This window comes from Triplophysa rosa, linkage group LG9 (genome assembly GCF_024868665.1).
Source record: "Triplophysa rosa linkage group LG9, Trosa_1v2, whole genome shotgun sequence".
Taxonomy (NCBI): domain Eukaryota; kingdom Metazoa; phylum Chordata; class Actinopteri; order Cypriniformes; family Nemacheilidae; genus Triplophysa; species Triplophysa rosa.
This window is the reverse complement of record NC_079898.1, coordinates 5,548,748-5,566,858: the sequence shown is the minus strand read 5'-3', so window position 1 is coordinate 5,566,858 and position 18,111 is coordinate 5,548,748. Positions and strand designations below refer to the sequence as shown.

General features: G+C 40.5%; 1 protein-coding gene across 2 annotated transcripts in view; it reads right to left on the bottom strand.

The window, feature by feature from the left end:
* The window catches only part of csmd1a (CUB and Sushi multiple domains 1a), a 480,783-nt gene that overhangs the window by 43,834 nt on the left and 418,838 nt on the right, over nt 1–18,111 (bottom strand). For both annotated transcript variants that reach the window (XM_057341293.1, XM_057341294.1), the window contains exons 37-49: nt 17,773–17,877; nt 14,098–14,216; nt 13,941–14,010; nt 13,703–13,819; nt 11,517–11,726; nt 10,805–10,993; nt 9,700–9,877; nt 8,074–8,219; nt 7,544–7,624; nt 7,336–7,449; nt 4,591–4,779; nt 4,132–4,278; nt 1,001–1,189 (exon numbers count right to left, since the gene is read on the bottom strand). In XM_057341293.1, coding sequence (XP_057197276.1) covers nt 1,001–1,189; nt 4,132–4,278; nt 4,591–4,779; nt 7,336–7,449; nt 7,544–7,624; nt 8,074–8,219; nt 9,700–9,877; nt 10,805–10,993; nt 11,517–11,726; nt 13,703–13,819; nt 13,941–14,010; nt 14,098–14,216; nt 17,773–17,877 — 1,854 coding nt within the window. The remainder of the gene's footprint in view (nt 1–1,000; nt 1,190–4,131; nt 4,279–4,590; nt 4,780–7,335; nt 7,450–7,543; nt 7,625–8,073; nt 8,220–9,699; nt 9,878–10,804; nt 10,994–11,516; nt 11,727–13,702; nt 13,820–13,940; nt 14,011–14,097; nt 14,217–17,772; nt 17,878–18,111) is intronic.

The window sequence follows — 18,111 nt, the reverse complement described above, 5'->3', positions numbered from 1 at the left end:
TGTGTAAAAAAATTGCTTTTATCGACCAATACCGATTATAAGACGATATTTTGATACATCCCTAGATTTTTTCACAGTGACTTTTTTATGACTAACTGAACACCCCTGTGATTCTCATTACAACTCTAATTATCATTACTGTAATGTACGAAAACACTGAAATATTACTATATAATAAATCAGCGAACAATTTACAGAACTACATGTCAGGAATGAGAATCTTCAGTGAGAAAAACATCCAAACATCCGGCCTCATTAAAGAAGATCTGGTGGAGGCAAATATGTTCTTATGCAATTTCATTCTTTTGTTTACTGTAAAAGTGTTTTTATGTGACTTGTCTTTGTGAGATTCACCTAAATAGAGCAACTTTGTTTTAATTGGCTTTCTGTCAAGTTTTTGTGTGTGTGAACTCCTCTCATTTCTCCCATCTCATAACCACACATAACCTCCCTTAAACATAACAGGTGGAACAATTATCTCTACGTACTCGCTGACTATTTTTTTGCCAGTACACGCCTGATCCGCAGATGTCTGGTCTCACTAATGAACGCTCTACGAGAGAGCGTTTTCTCTGACAGCGCTCCGGAACGAAAGACACGAGGGCTCGGAGTGCGAGAGGACTAGAAGAGAAAGGGAGGACGGGGTTCCACGTAGGCTGGAGGATAAAATTAGCTCCTCGATAACAGAGGAATGAGCAGAGGGAAGCATGAACAATGAAATTTAGAGAACCCGCGACACATCAAACACATTCAATTACGCTTCCGTCTTGCCGTGACTGAAGAGTCGCCCATTATGACATTGGGACAAAAGGACACAGGCGATCTCAGTGCGTGCTCCTCGACGGAAGTGTTGGATGGGATAAAAGCGGCTTCGTGTCTAGGAGTGCGGGGGTGCTTTTGTTCTGTCATCCTCAAAAGGTGGGTTGCCTTTTCAAGGCCATTTTCAGACATATAAATGATTGAACTGACTCAATGAATGGCATTGAAGAGTTTGAGTTACCTTGACAAAGTGGAGCAGGATTGTCCCATTGGTAAAGGCCGTTGGGATGCAGTCTGCACGTGGCGTTTCTGTGACCCACGAGCCTGTAGCCAGAGTTGCAGTAATACTGGATCCTGCTGCCCGGCCGGTCCCTCGCCCTGTTGTTGACCCCTCCGTTCTTGGGCAGATCGTTCACACTGCAGTACGCAGCTGTGGGCATGAACACAAGGTTTATTACAGTTTACAAATAGTATGAATTGATTTTTTAGTAGGTTGGAAATTTTGCGGTCTTCTGTTCTCAGATCATTTCGTAAAAATCTACTACTAAAAGTTATTTCTATAAAGGTTTATTTAAAGATGCAAACTGTAACTTTTGTCTCTACATCGCCACCTCTGTTTGAAACATGTAATTGCAGGTTACTTTACTTTACTTATCTTTACGTGGATTAAAGTCAAATGGCATCAAACTGATATGAATTTGCACCCCGACAGCTAGGGTGACCACCACCACCCAACAAACCAAATGGGACAGGTCATCTGTTTGTGTGGGATAATGTGGGACACCACTGAATAGCGGAAAACTGCTATATAATAACGGAATGAAACATTTTTATATATTTTTTTCTACCTTTAAGCTCGTAAAATAATTTGTTATTTAGTCCATTCCAGCTCCAAATAATGAAGGTATACATAAAATTTTAATGTCTCTTTAAATTTTGTGCACAGATCAGACGCGGAGTCATCATGTTATATACTTTGAAGATCTTCACGAGTAAAGTTTTTAGTCAAGCGTTTCAAAACTTTTGAACAGCAGTGTATATGAGCAAGGCACCTTGAGCAAGGCACCTTACCCCTACTTGCTCCCCGGGCGCTGCAGTGATAGCTGCCCACTGCTCCGGGTGTACGTGTTGTCACCACTTGGTGTGCGTGTGTTCACTACTCTCTGGATGGGTTAAATGCAGAGGTCACATTGCGGGTATGGGTCACCATATCTGACGAACAGGTCACTTTCACTTTCACTATATGTCATGACATGACATTGTATGATGTATATGCAAGTATTACTCGCATTCGGCCATCAACTACCTCCTCTCTAGATATCCTCACTGAAACCCACATTGACGCAGTAGACAACTAGACTCAAGTTTAAAAGAATTCAAAGCAAACTTAAAAGCCAAAACTCCACTGTACTAAGAGCCACATCTTCGGTCTTGCTTTCATGGGACCATTAACACAGTGTTTAAGTTGGACTCTGAGATAAAACGAACCGAAAAACAGCTTGATGGATATGAACAGATCATTAGATCCTGTTTTAGATGCGACACATATACAAGTTTGCCCACCGTAAGGAGGAAAGCGGAGGCTCTGGGGATGTCGAAGCTTAATCTCACTTCAGACAGATCAAATCAAATGCATCATCACACTATGAGTCTGCCGAGGTTCGGTCTCGGCCGCGAGTGATTAACTACACCTAGCGTAAAAAATCCACGTGGTATTGAATTCTAATGTTCTTTCACGAAAGCCCGACGGACCAAGCGCTGCAGGAAAAACAAGGAGGGGCTTAAAGTTGCTTCCCAAACAGGTTTTGTAGTGATAAAAGTTACACGAACATCTTTGTATTTTTTCAGCTGTGTAAAGAATCTAGAAACACGGTAGCCACTCTGAGGGTTTGGAAAAGCATCTCTGTGAGCGATGTAATGCTTTCTCTGTCAACTCGTGACAAAATTCAATAAACGGGAAACATGGGGCGACACACTCTGGAATAATGGGCCTGGGTAGGGCACGGCGTGTCGGAAAGATCAACTCAAATGAAGAGAATGAGTGTGAAACATTGACAGAGAGGAAGGGGTGAAGAGATGGAGAGTAATCGTGGCCACTGAGCCTACGGGACATATATCACGCTGGCCTGTTGGTAGAAAAGTCCGGTTGAAGCACATGGCATGGTAGTTCTTCAGCAAAATTCATTACAGGATCTTTGACCTCCATTATATCAGACTTGCCAATGGTTCCCCAAAGGACGGTAATATCTGGTGTAGCCTAATGAGGGCTAACATATAACAGCTTGACATGCTCTCAATTATTCTAAAACAACAACCTTGGAGGGTGGAAAGTTGGGTGTTAATCCACTCTGACACTGTAGGCAAAGACAGATGTTTTGTTGCCAAATAAAAGCAAAGAGCTGTAATATCACAAGAAAGAAAGGGAAAGTTTGCCCCAAAATGAAAAATCTTTCGTTATTTACTCGCCCTCAGAACACAAAGGAAGATATTTTGAAGAATGTTGATAACCAAACAACAATGGACAAGATTGACTTCTATGGACACCCTGAAACCACTGAGACACAGAGTTTGGTTCCAAAATGGATTTTTAAAATTTTTAAATCATGTTTTTTATAATGTTATCATGTTTCTATTGGGTTTTATTGTGTAAGTAAGCTGTGTTTTTTTTGTTATTACGGCTTAAATCAAAACAAACTAACTGCAGTTTGATTGATATTAATTGGAAAGCACAATAAAAAGTTATCTATTTTGGAACCAAACTCTTCATATATTTTTTTGTTTCAAAGAAGAAAGAGTCATATACAGGTTCTGAATGAACCTTGAACGCATACTTGCATCGCGATGACAGTAAAAAAGGCTATGTCTATTTTAAAAAAAGTCACGCAGTATAGAAAAATAGCAAACAATGTTTACAACATTTTGTGTCTTTTCATTGAACCCCCACCCCCTCCTAGTTTTTTTTAAGTAAAAAAATAAATAATTTCATGTTTATTTTAAGTATCAAGGTGTTAGCTTAGCAACATGCTAACATCAAACTCTATTGAAATCATCTGTAGGCATAGATATAAATAACTAGATGCCAGTCATGTAGATGTGTCTGTCATCTTGGAGGGGTCCACTGATGTCACTCACTGTAGACTATGCCCCGACACTGAAAACCATGGGCATTTATGAGTGAATTTTGAGTGATAACGGACTCCAATATAACTGACGACCTACTTATAGTGGCCCATAGAAACAGATGCTAATGCGGCATCTAGTTATTTATATCTATGTCTGCAAGTATCCCATGTACTGAGGGAGAAACTTTTGTTTAAGCATATTCAATACTCTGTAATGTCATAGATGAAATCAGAGAGATGGTTAACAAACCCGTGTAGCGTATTTTAAAGCCTTTCTTGCTGGTCGCATGATCGGTTGACCATCTGAGGTAAAGCTGATTGGTTTTGCTAGTGAAATTCAATTGCGTGGAATGGTTCCCACTCAAAGCCACCAACAGCGGGCTCTGTCCAGATGGTCCTGGTAAATAAAACATCACAAACACAACAAATAAAGCTGAATATTTCATCCGCAATGCACCAACATGACACATGCTTATTTTATAAGCAAAAGCTTATAAGAAATGACACAAAGAATCAGTGTGTAGAGAAATAAAGTTCTATAATGACATTTTATTTTCACTCACTAAATTGCAAATCATTACTTTCAGTCATAATAGATATAAAAGTACTGTATTATGTGCCCGCAAGTTTAATAAGATGTCAATCAGTTTATTTACTGTGTTTTTATATGATGTGTAAAGATTCACATTTCAGAACGGAAAAAGTTTACCATCAAATATTTCCAGTTCGTCAAACTGTTTCTCACTCTGGAACATTTCCACATAGATGGCGATGGTGAAGGTGGGCAGAACTCGGATGATCCAAGAGCAGGTCTGAGAATTGGGGTAGTTTTTTGGAAAGCCGGGACTCAGGATCACCCCAGAGGAAGCAGATCGCTCTTCATTGGCAGGACACTGAGCTGTAGCGTACACAGAGAAAACACAGCAATTACAGCTATTAGTAGCGAATAATGATGCGTTAACTAACAAAACACAAGCTCTCGGAGTATTTCAGTACAATGAGGAAAGTTTAAAAACTTTCTTTAACACGCACACAGAAGCTTCTCCCGGTTTCACCTCAGGGGCTGCGAGCCGAGGTTTGAGGAAGCTACAAAGTAAGCCGGAGCTTTTTGTTAATCCGCCTTGTGGGCGAGGAGGAGGAGGAAACAAACTAGGAGAACTATCGCTTCTTCGTGGCATTGTACAGAAAGTACAGACACGGCAAACTGCTCAGATTTACAACTGAAAGCCCTACTGAGGAGAAGCGGACCGTTTTTTCCCCACTTGCTACCAAGACAGCTGTCGGCTAGTGTCTGTTTGTTGTAGTACAACAATGCAGTGCTTCCTCTTGGGCATTTTCAGCCATCTTTTCATGTATTACATTTTTGCAGGCTGTAGGCGTCACGATAATTATCCAACATTATTACTTCAGACGCTTGAAGTGGACAATATGTGGTCGTACACATAAAAAAGCAAAATCGGAAATATGGGTAATATATGATATTACCATCCAAATGATCAAAATCTAAAAACTACTTTTTCTCTAGCGACATCTGCCCTGATCATAAATACAAATGAACACAAAAGTACGAATTATGCTTAACAATAAAGACGGCCAGATGGTCCGGGACAAGTGTGACAATGTTTGGGCCCGGATGATAGAATTGATGGTCCTACTGATCCACTGCTTACATTTGTTGCTTATGGAAATGAGCTTGTAGGTCTTCAATCCTGAGCTGGTTTCTGTAATGCTGCTGCTTTGGGAACACTGCTGGTTTATGTGGTCACAAAGGTCACATTACTGTACGTAGCTGGCTGATATGATTGAAGTTTTGTTGAAATTGCGAGATGACTAATGGTAGCCATTTAGATTTGGATGGATTGTAAACAAATCAGTAATGTTTCGTGCCATATGCCATCATTTGTTAAGTTTAGAGCTGTTACAGACTTACATAATAACCGTCAAGTCCTCCGCTATTATTGCAAATGATATAAACAAAATCAACAACAATTTCTTTTTTAGTGTACAGGCTGACTAAAAGTAATGTGCAACATTTTCGCTTCAAATATCATTAGGGGTATCAAAATAGTTCTCTGCGTGTTGTGTAGTCATGCTCAGGTTTGGGAAGAACTAATGTATATCTGTGAATTTTGTGAAACTTGTGTATTATTTGGGGGACTGTATATTTGATTAGTTTAAAAAGTCTTCGATAAACTCATATAGTTTAAAAGCGAACCTTTTCTGAGACATCAATCAATCTATCATTTTGCCTGGAAAGTTTCATAATTGGGCCAACTACTAAAACCACTTGACAAGTGCATGTTTGTTGAATGTTTTGTTCTTCTGTTGTTAACTTCTCTCTTCAGGTAGTCACTGTGCATCAGCAGCACACTGCGGCAAATGCCACCTGCTTTATGAATATTAATGATTGTATTATCCACCCAAACTGATTTGCAGGTGAGTGCTAACAGCTGGTCAGCTCATTACCAACAGACAAATGCTAAAAGTTAAAGTGTGTGTGTGGGTAAATGTGCCATTGCCACACCAGTGAGTGTTACAGTATGTACCAGATCAGTTTAAACTGTCACATGTCCAGCAGTATTCTGTGCACGGCTCCCTCTATCTGTGAGCGCAAGGACACGATGAGCCCTGTTCTGATCTCCAGCCATCATTTCTGACCTTTCTCTTGTTCTCTTCAGCAAAATCATCATCATCATCTTGCCAGCTCTCCCTCTATTGTAATCACCTTTGTCATTTCACTGCATTTAACCAAAGTCAACCAATTATTCAATCCATCTATCAATAGTACATGTCTTACAGTACATAATGAAAACTAACTCTGTATCCGAGTTTCTTTGAAATTTGACCTAAAAATCTTTTTCTTTTTTTTGTTGTTGCTAATTTTGAATTTTCATTCGTTTCGTAAGTAATCAATTTGCGTAAAGGCAGTGATTTTTTTTAAAGGCAGTATAATCCCTAAAATAAACATTCTAGTTAATTTAATAATAAATATTCTATGATAATAATAATTGTATTGTATAATTGTTTTTTATTAGAATTGTTCTTGAATTAAAATAATGCCCCAATAGAGCAACAACAGGCTTAAAGGGACAGTTCGCCCAAAAATGAAAATTCTGTCATCATTACTCACCCTCGGGTTGTGCCAAATGTCTTTGTTCTGCTAAACAGGAAGGAAGATATTTGGAAGAATGTCACTTACCAAACAGATCTCATCCCCGATTTACTGCCATAGTAGGGGAAATAAACACTAAGGGGGATGAGATCTGTTTGACATTCTTTCAAATATCTTCTGTTATGTTCAGTAGAACAAAGAAATGTATACAGGTTTGGAACAATCTGAGGGTGAGTAATTGACGACAGAATGTTCATTTTTTGTGAACTATCCCTTTAATGTTTTGATTAAATGGATTTGTGAGCTTCAACAATTAAACTCGAGTCACACATCTTCCCTTACCGTCACAAGTTGGGGACGGACCCTCAAACTGCAGATGAGAGTTCAGCTTACAGGTGACCTCATCGCTACCAGCCAGTGTGAATCCAGGAAAGCATCTGTACCTCACGATGTCGCCTGAACAGAGAAATAACAGCCGAATCACTTTGCTCTCAAACGCTGCCTTTATCACACCTTTGCTATTATTGGACAAATGGTCAGTAGTTCATACCGATTTCATAGTCCTGGTCTTCAAATAATATCTCCGCTTGTTCGACAGAAGGGGGATGCGAGCATTTCTTCAGCCGATAAGCTGAGGAAATAAAAGAGGTTTTGAAGCGATTTGCATCTTCACACACGCGGAACTCGCAGAATAAAAACTCAAATGACGGCGACATATATTTCTAGGCGTCAACGCAGACTTTTCTCTCGAGAATAAAAGCAGTATTTAAAGCACCTCACAAATAAGCCAGACTTGTTGAGAAATGGAAGTCGGAGGGTTTTCATGAAAGACTAGTTGATTTTCACACGGTCGACGCATGCCTGCACGCCGCAACCGTTATCAAAGAAGCCAAAAGAAGCTTCTATTTTTGACTCATCTAAGCTCCAGAAATAATGTCGTGTCATCAGAACCACAGCAGTCATGCCTCCTTAGCGTGTAAAAACAAGATGAATCTCATATTTCAAATATATTTTGAGGCGTGCTTTACGGTCCGCATTGCGCCTCGCCTGCGACAGTTTTCATTCGGAGGAGAAACTAACCGTGGAAATTGAGGACAAAGAATCCACTGGTGGAGAAGTCGCTGTGGAACCTGATAAGAACCTGGTTGAAAGTGCTGTAGGCTGACTCCAGGGCCGTGTTGCCGCTGAAAATCCCCAGCTGCAGGTAACTCTGCTCTGGGCCGTCCCTGGAAGAAGGAAACGCGTATTGAAATTCCATTACCAACCAAAATAATGCCTCGCCATTCAAGAGCGTTTTGAGAAAATTGATTTACTCTTGCATTTATGGAGAGATTGTGCTGACCGTTGAATGTAAGCGTTACATTACCGAACTAGCTTGAACAAAAATAGCATAAATGATGACTTAACAGACTGGTTCACTTGTTTAATGGCTTTTGAAGATTAATGGCCGATATTACCTGGAAAGAGGCTGGAAATGTATATGTTCACCATTGCTGCACTGGGTATTAATCAAGATGGCAGCGGTTCCGATTATTCCGTGGAAATGTTCTCTGTGTTCTCGCTGCATGTGATTATAACGCTTATAGTTTAACTAAACAAGATTTCCTCCTGTTTTTGTGACTTATAATTACAAAACCTCAATATATAACAGTGTCTATGAAAAAAACTCTTTTTTTAGAGCCAATTTTAAAATGATTAAGAGATTATTTTTATGACGAGCACAGGCGGTCCCAAATTCTCATTACTGCTATGTGAAAAATGAACGGTATATTATTTAACTTGTACAGTATTTATACATCCTTGTAGTAATTGTTGTACTGCCTTTAATTTATGCTAATTAATATTTAATCACAATCTAATGAGAATCACATAATGAGAAACAGCAAAACATAAAACAGCAGAACATTTGGATGTATTATAATAAATAGAATAAGACAGTAATGATAACTTGAGGGTTACGTCCCATGAGAAAGAAATCTCTGTAATATCTCAATTATTTCTCCTAGATATCACTAAGATTAAATGGAATGCATCACAGATATTTCGCATGAGAACGAGGCAGAAATCTCACAAATGAACATCTCAACAACGTCACAAACTGACCTCAGATCTGCAATTAAAGTCAATATTATTGAAGGTTTCAATATGAACTTCAAATTTTACTTTACATTCATCTGACAGCTTCGTACTCTTTGTGTAGTTTAACAATTGTCTCATTCGTTTCTGTTTTTATTCCTCCCAAGCAATTTTAGGAGACGCATCTGAGACTAAGTTGATACTTAAAGAGATAGTTGGTTACAAACGTTCCTCCAAACAACTTTGTGTTCAGCAGAAAAAAGAGAATTTCTAACAGCATTTTCATTTTTGGATAAGTGAAAGACAACATCATCAAATCTTATTTAAGAGCAACTACAGATTTGATTCTAGGATACTTCAGAAAACAATGTTACAATACAAAATGTTACATGACCGTAACAGTGTTAAAATACTTTTTGTTTTTTTTAGACATGAGAAGATTAACTTCACTGCAAAGCTTTTGAATTACTATAATTCCGAAGTCGCGTTACGCACAGCGACCACCAAGAACAAATATTGGTAAACAAAGCGACGCTCGATCTGGGTAATGATCCATTTAAAGCACGAAAGCAATAGCAACATTAGTCTGGTTTCTCTCAGCTTAAATAATGGGTTTGGAGTTTCGCTCACCAGACGGCAATGTAGTCGGTAACAGGCTCTGTCTGGAGCAGGGTGAAGTTGATGTAAACACCATGACCGTGGGGCACGGTGATGAGCCAAGTGCAGTCCTGAGAGTCCGGGTACTCGTTTGGGTAGTCGGGGGAGAAGATGGTGCCGTTTGGAGCCGTCACATTGTAGCCACAGGGAGCTGTGTGGAGATGCAAGCATTACTCGACCGTGACTGCATTACTAATCTTGCTGAATACTGCTTGGAAACTAAACATGAGAGTTATAAACTCCCAATTTCAACTAATCTTCAATCGTCTTTATGACAGTTCATAGTGACCACAGCTGTCAAGCTCCAGAGAGGACCGCAAAAGACCATTCATGTAATATTTAAATAGGCACTATGGCAGATACTGTACGCTACTTTCCCAGACTTCAGAACCTTTGACGGCTTTCTGTGAGGAACACAAAGGAGGGTTTTTTCCCAAAAATCTTCAGTGCCGCTTTCAAATTTAAGTCTGTCACACATATTCAGACACATGAGAGAAATCAAGGCCGTCAAACTTTTGACCATTTTGGGGGCTGTGTGCAATTATAGAGAATCAGAAGATTTGCACTGAACCACAACTACAGTTTTAGGTTGTTCTTCACACAAGACTATCCTGAATTTTTCGTTAACACTGACATATGAAAAGCATTACATGTCTTTAATACTTTTCCCCTAGCTTCAACACTTTTCCTACTTGCAATCGGAAAAGTGGGAGGCATGACTTGAGCGACTGATCGATATAAGACAGGTCGGCTTTCACACTACACTACCCACGCTAATCATCAAGACTACAATTGAGAACGGCTCCCAGTAGCTTACGTCTCCACTGCCCAGCTCTTCAAAGCCAGTTTTAAAGATGCTTTTAAAACTCAATGGTTCTTATTGTATTAGTGATACAAAGTAACACTTCGGTTAAAGAGCATAGTTAAAAAGGCTTGAAAAGTCTGGAAAAGTCAGAGAATTATTGATGCCTCCTGTTTTAAAAGTTAAAGTGGGCTGAAAGTAGCAGTACGCCGATCACAGCACACCGTGTACCAACCAAAGAGAGAGGGGAAAAGAGAAACGAACCAAACTCTTTACCTTCGCAGCGAGGGAACGGGTGGTTCCACTTCCGGTTGACTCCATGCTGGCACGTTAGCACAGGATGGCCGACCAAAACGTATCCGGGGAAGCACTCGAACGTTATGGACTGGCCCGCGTTGAAATCGCTGTTTGTGATGTAGCCATTGTGAAACGGATATGGGTCTTGACAATTGTGTAATTCATACGCTGAAGGAAGGAAAACACAAATAAAGTGAATTTAATACTGAGCCATTTAATTTAATTTAATTCCTGCTACCCATACTGCTTGCTATCGACAGATTTTGTAAATATATTTATTCATCCTCCAACATGTGAAAACATGACATCAGTATTCCGGCCCGCACAGGCCCGTCTAGCAGCGCACCTCAGGGCCCTTTTAACCTGGTGCGGAGCGGACGAGAAAAGGGGAGATTCGAACGGTCTGACCTACAAGTGAGGTGACCAGACAATGGCGAGTTATATATATCAAGTGGAATCCGAGTGCACGTCCAAATGCACCATCTTATTGATTTCAAAATGCTTTCAAGACCCCAGCTGTCATAATGGAGTGTCCTCACTGTGATCTAAAAGGATGTGAATCTTTAGATTTCTAATGATCCTGGTAAAAGGCCTTCACTCTCGCCAAAAGAACCGATCCCAAATCAAGCGAGGCAGATGTTTGAAAGGAAAGATGGGGCTGTATGCAAATGACGCATGTCCATTCACCCACCTTGGTAAGTAAGTTTGAAGCCCTGTCTGTTTTCGGAGTGGTCGCTGTAGAAGTGGATGACGGTTTCGTGCGTGCTGCTCAGCAGAGGGGGCGGGAGCTGGCTGCCGCTGAACTGACCAATCAGAGAGCTGCTGTGGTGCGGCCCATTGCGAACCTCCAAAAAATCGTGGTTGTCCTCAGAGGTGAAGTTGAGGAACTGGATGTGCGCCCCTGTGGAGTGAACCATGAGATGTTAAACTTTCACCATGTCAAAATTTGATACCCAGCTAAACAATTCGAGTCAAGTTACATTTAAGAATCGACAAGAATTTTAGATTTTATTTTACTTTGCTGTTTTGTTTTGGCATGATCTGACAACATTCCACATCACAAGAAATTTGAAAGAAGCATTTGGTTAGTAGCCTAGAAAAAGTGCAACATCTAAAATGCCCGTTTCTTCAGTTTGCTCGATTCCTGTTCAGACTTAAATAAAAGAAAACGCTGATTTTTAATGCAGTGTCATACTTTTGGACTCCACTGTAAGACTCACACTGTGATGATGTTATTATTGCGAGAGGACACCGTTTCTTAGTAACTACTCCAGAGCTGCTTATTTCTGGCTCTGCGCTTTTAATCAAAAGAAAACCCCAAAACACTGAAACGCATCGCGGGTAGCTCCAAGCTGACAGGAAAGATGCCACTGTGAAAAATTACAATTACACGCTATTAACTCCACCTCGTCTTCAACAATTATCCCCTCTTTGTCTCCAACCGAAACATTTGCCGATGATCTTGATATTAGTTACACAGAAATAGGACCGCCGGATGATCCGACAACAAATGATTCACTGTTTGATGCTGTTGGCTGGAAGCTGGCACTGAGAAGATGTCCTGGGCGGTTGTGTGAAAGATTAGCTTTATTGTCATTCTGACGCGGCGCTATCCTCTAACTGCACTTAACTCTACCTATTCAGACTGTCCTAAAAGCTATAATCAGCATCCACAAAGCCATCTGTGTGCCTTATTCAAATGATTGTACCCTGTTAACAGTAAAAGCTAATGCATTTTTGCTGCGCGGCACAAACATGATCGTTCTTGCCGTAGCGTGCGCGGCAGCTGCTCGATAAGGCAGAAAATTGCTTCTGGATATCTCAATGTTACATTGTTTTCTTCCAAGTTCGAGGGGAGTGGAGGAGAAATAGTTGCGCTCGAGGATAAGTGTGAATGTTTTTTTCAAGCCACATGCAATTACCTTGTTAACATCGGGAATGACTCTTTTGTTCTTTGCTCATTTGAACTGGAAGGAGGGAGTTCACAGAGTTGAATCCAATGGCAAAGTCTCAAAAGTTGAGAGAAACCTTGTGTTGAGTGGCAGAACCGAGTGGCAGATCGACACGAGGTTGTCGGTTATTTTCGTGGTAACTACCTGACGCATGAGTTCATACGGCACATGCATTAGAGTTAATGATACATTCAACGAACTTAAAGTCAGCTCTTAGCGTTGAACTGAATGTAACAATTTACGGCAGAACGGTTTTACATTCGCAACGGTTTTCAATAAGTTATTGCATGTGAGCTCTGAATTTAAGGAGGAAACGTTACACAAACGTTACAAGTGCAACCAAACATACAATTCTGTACAGATATTCTTGAAAACTCTGTGTGGTGATGACACTGAATGACTTACTGAAATAACCCATGTGAGCGACTTCAGTGAAAATAACTGACTGTAAGGTTGCCGGTCCATTATTAGTCGTGCTGTGTTGTATTTGGTTACTCTACACCACTAGTTGTTCAAGAAAACGTTGTGGAAAACTTTTACTATTTTTGCAACATGCGATTGCATTCCAGCTCTTACACTACAGAATAATGTAGTTCAAGTCAACATGAAAATCTTTTATATCAAACAGGACGTACAGTACAATGAGAACGAAATGTAGTCCTCAACAAACGTCTTTCATTTAAATAGAAGATTACTCTCTTTTTTATATTCTGGCAAGGTGTGCCTCAGTTACCCGTGAAAACTTGTATTAAGAATGTACACAGACCCAATTTTATTTCCATGTTGACTTGAAGTTGCTATTTTGGTCATAATAAATGAGTACACAAGTGTGCGATCCACTGCGGGGATCAGAGTGCTTTAGAGATGGCGTTTGAAGTCTTAATCTCCAGACTGCTGATTCAGTAGCGGCTCTCGGTGCGCTCACCGTATCCGATGGGTAGCACTATCCTCCAGGTGCAGTCCAAGTTTCCGGGGTAGTTCCCGGGGAAACCCGGGCTTAGGATCACATTAGTCATCTCGTGCAGGGTTCCTCCGCACTTTGCTGCAGAACGGAGACACAAAACCGACTGTCAAGAGCATCAGAATAATAAAAAGCACGAAAACGGTGCAAATTCGTATCCTTGGGGTCCAGGGGTGTCTAGTTAGTATGGAAAGATGTGTACCGATACAAAGCGGAGGGGGGTAGTTCCATCGTCGCACGGTTCCGGGCATACATGTTATGTGAGAATGCCCCTGAAAAACAACAGATATACAACGTTGGAATAGCAGGTCAAGGGTAAATACATTTCCCAAGGTGGCAAGCAGGTTGGTGCAACTCACCTGAAGCACATATCCCGGCTCACAGCTGAACGATACAACTTCATTCACCATATACCTGTCACCATGCTTGATGCCGTTGGCAGGGACTACGGGTTCTGGGCAGGTGGTCAGACCCACAGCTGAATGAATCAGAGAGACGTCAAGACGTGCTTTTAGGCATCAGTGACCCACAGCAAATTTCATAAAATATAGGTTAAAACAACAATTAACAGTAACTCATGCTCTCAAATGTATCATAAGAGGATTGGCAAGAAAGTATTTGCATTTCGACGGTCTCTGCATGCCCAAGTCAAACAGTCATTGTGTACCCTTACTGACTGTTTTGAATGAATGTCAATGTCATTTCTAGTGAATGCAACATGGAAACACTTTTGTTGCAGAAATGCAAAATGGGAAACTATTTTTGATATCAGTCACACAACAAAGACACATTTAAACAATGTACCATTCAATAACTAATGTGGCAACATAGACACATGGCTGCTTACTGTAACCTTTCGGTTTACCGTAAAGGCTTTTACGAAGGTCCATGTAAATATGCTGTAGGCTTCGACAGATGTATTATAGATATAGGTTCAGTATATTATACCATGTTATGTAAAATACCATGACTTGTACATAAACTTGTAAATAATCAGAATAACAAGGAAAATCTGTCCCTTTTAGCTGGACCCTGTAACACCCTGAGGTGTGCTAAAGTGTACCCATGAGAGGTAAATAACGTATTAAACACTGTGAATGTGCTCTTTGAGGGTTGAGGGCCAAGCTAAAGGTAGACATTTGCCCATTTTTACTGTGCATGTTAGCACCTAGTAAATTTGCTGGCGTAATAGACGGCGGGATGATGTTGCCATGGCGACGGCTGTGGTGTGGCGCATGAGAGCATGCTTTCTGCATTCTGCTTGTTTAGATATGCCACACAGCAGGTGGTATTGCAGCTTTGTGACAGCGCCGCGCTTTCAAAGCGTTTTATGATTTCTCCAAACATCATTCACAAAGTGTTGCTTTTCTGATCCTCAGCCAATCAAAGTGCACCACGGTAAAATGTCGGGAAACAAAAGGAGGATGATGAAAAGAGAATATTGCTTTTATGATCTTTGATGGTGAATACCGAGTTAACGCAATGTAAGTGTCTTGAAAGAGTGAGAAAAAGCTTGATCTAAAGAGTGAGGAAAAAGTTTGCTTTAAAAAACACGATTAATGTTTTATAATGCAAACGCAAATGTCTAATGTCCATTTGACTCCCGTCTCACTCCCTCAGATGATGTACTATAGTACTAGGCAAGGATAGGGCTTATTTCATACAAACTGAGCCAAGGATGACAGCTTGATGCTGATGGCAATGCAGCAGAATGAAACGTTTTGCCAAGCGTCTCTCTCTCTTTCTCACCATCACCTTTACTCATAGTCTCCCAGTACATCAGCATCACATTTCCACCCAACCCAGTGTATCACATATTAGTCAGTTGGGTGGGCTTCTAAAATAGGGAGTGCGTCTGGATTTTTTCTTTTAAATTTAGTGCAGTTCAGCTGATGGTTAATATGGTTTGCTTGGTTAAAGGTATAATGTGATGGTTCAAATAAAAATGATGTTTTCTTAAAAACTTATTAGAAAAACAACAATTCAACATATATCAGTGTGCTAAGAACAAGCGTAAAAGACAGAAACCATCTTTAGCAAAAATATATTTGATGTGTAATTGAATTATTCAGTTTGTCATGATTCCTATTCGTTTACATGGAGGGGCGGGGTTTATGACCTATACAGCAGCCAGCCACCAGGGGGCGATCAAATTACTCTGGATTCAATTTTCAGGCAGTGCGGACGTCTGGTCTGTACAAACTACCTAGCAATGCCCTAGCAACCATCCAGACCATCTTAACAATGCCCAAGAAACCATTTAGAACACCACGGCAAAAGTCGGGACCAGCCATCCATCCATATCCATGCATCCATTCGTCCATCTCTGTGTATTACCTTCAAACTTGAATCTTTCAAAGCTTTTTATACATTTTTATCATAGTTTGTCTCGGCAAATACCCATTTTAGTTGCATGTTATGTTACACCACTCACTAACCAGCCATCCAAACAGAAGAGGGAAATAAACATGGAGAAATTAGTCTGTCCAATCCAGAAGGCCACTGTCAGAAATGAACAAATGGGACATGCAAGAAGAGAATTAGGTAGTGTGGTGTATATCAGGCTTGTGTTGCGCACGCTAAAGGTCACAGTCTAAACGGCTTGGAAATACACACACGCACAACACGATGGCAGTGCTACTGGAACACAGAGTCAAATGAGAAGCCATTTCTCAATACGCTAGGACAAATTGACGTATGATTGAAGCACAATATTTCAATAACCATCGACAATCATTTAATTTGTGAACTTCTCAAAGCTCAGTTAAATGGTTATCAACTATATACAGTATTTACATCTGTACACTTATAGATGTCATATCATTGCCAGTGAAAATACACTTTAAAAAATGATGTGTTGACTTAAAATACTGTATATGTGCACCATTTTTGTATCATGGTGTTTAAGTAAATTCAACTTAAGTCAAAATAACAATAGCATTTTTGTTGTGTTTCCAGAAATATATGAGTTCACTTGACCTCATCTACTTAAATAATTATGTAGCGCAAGTTCAATCAACTTACAGTGCTCATGTAGGCTGTACTTCAATATTTAATTTATTTACCTTAATGTTCATATAGCATAGTGAAGTATATTATTATAACAAATAGTATTGAAATAATTGATGACTGATTTGATGTCAGTCGCTGAATGATTCTCCACAGAAGCACACAACATAGAATTCTGATGTGTGTCTTCCTCATTGTGGTAAGAAATACGATGGCTTGAACAGGGTCTATGCTTACCAAAGCAAACACGAATCACCTGAATGGTAACTTCACCGAAAACGATTCTTCGCAACACAATCAATAATACTAAATACAACTTAAATCTCTTATTTCATTTTATTAAAAGCTATATAAATGCCCCAAAAGTGCTTATTATTAAAAAAAAGCATGAATAATCAACATTTTTTAGGCGCAAGGGCTTCTGGGTATTCCTCACAGCATTTGTACTGGTAACATGAAGTTCATTGCACTGGAAATGTATGTTACGTTTACTTAATTTTAACTGTAGCTTGCACAACTCAAATTTGCAAAATTTTGCTCAAAAAATATTTTTAAGTAGAAGCTACTTAACGCAATACAATACGGTTGTTGAGACAACAAATCAGTCTCGTTCATTTCTCTTTTGACATCTCCTCTGCGCGAGACACAAGCGGATGTGAGATTTTGGCGCCGTTGTATACTGAAAAAAATCCATGACTAAAAATGCCCATGTTTACGTTAGACAAGTCTTTATAAGTGTTTCAAGCGTGTAAGGTTGAACTGGATCCCCATTGTTTTCCAATTTTCCTCTGGCCGTTTTGGGCCAACACAGATGCCGAGCAAACAATGAGAGCGGGAGTGCGGTGTCTTTTACCTTCACCCAGCGGCACAACAGCCAGAGGAGAAAGAAATACTGTATGTGCGCTGGTGTCACTGCCGTGTGTGTTTGGCCACGAAGCGTGGCGTGAGCTCTGCTCTGGACTGTTACCAAGGGCAGAGGGTTCAGGATAATGAAAGCGGCGTGGTGCGACACATTCTCTACTCACTTTTGTACTCGAGGTGAAATCCAGCGGCGACGACACTGATATCTGTATGGAAGTGCAGGTAAAGCTGGTTGGAGGTGCTGTTCAACAAGGCTGGAGCCGTTGTACCTGGAAGATAACAGCAGAAAGGAGCCTGAAGCAGGATAAGGGCTGGAGTTGTCACACGTGGAGAGCCACGTTCTCCATTCTGTTGCCGTACGACACGCGTCGGCTAAATGATGAGCGCGCGCACAAAGGAACAAAAGGGCAGGGGGAGGCGAGCAGCTGTTAATCACGGCCGGCGAATCACTCGCGCTCGCTTTGGAGGTCAGCCAAATGAAACCGAGTCCAGTAAAAAAGGAC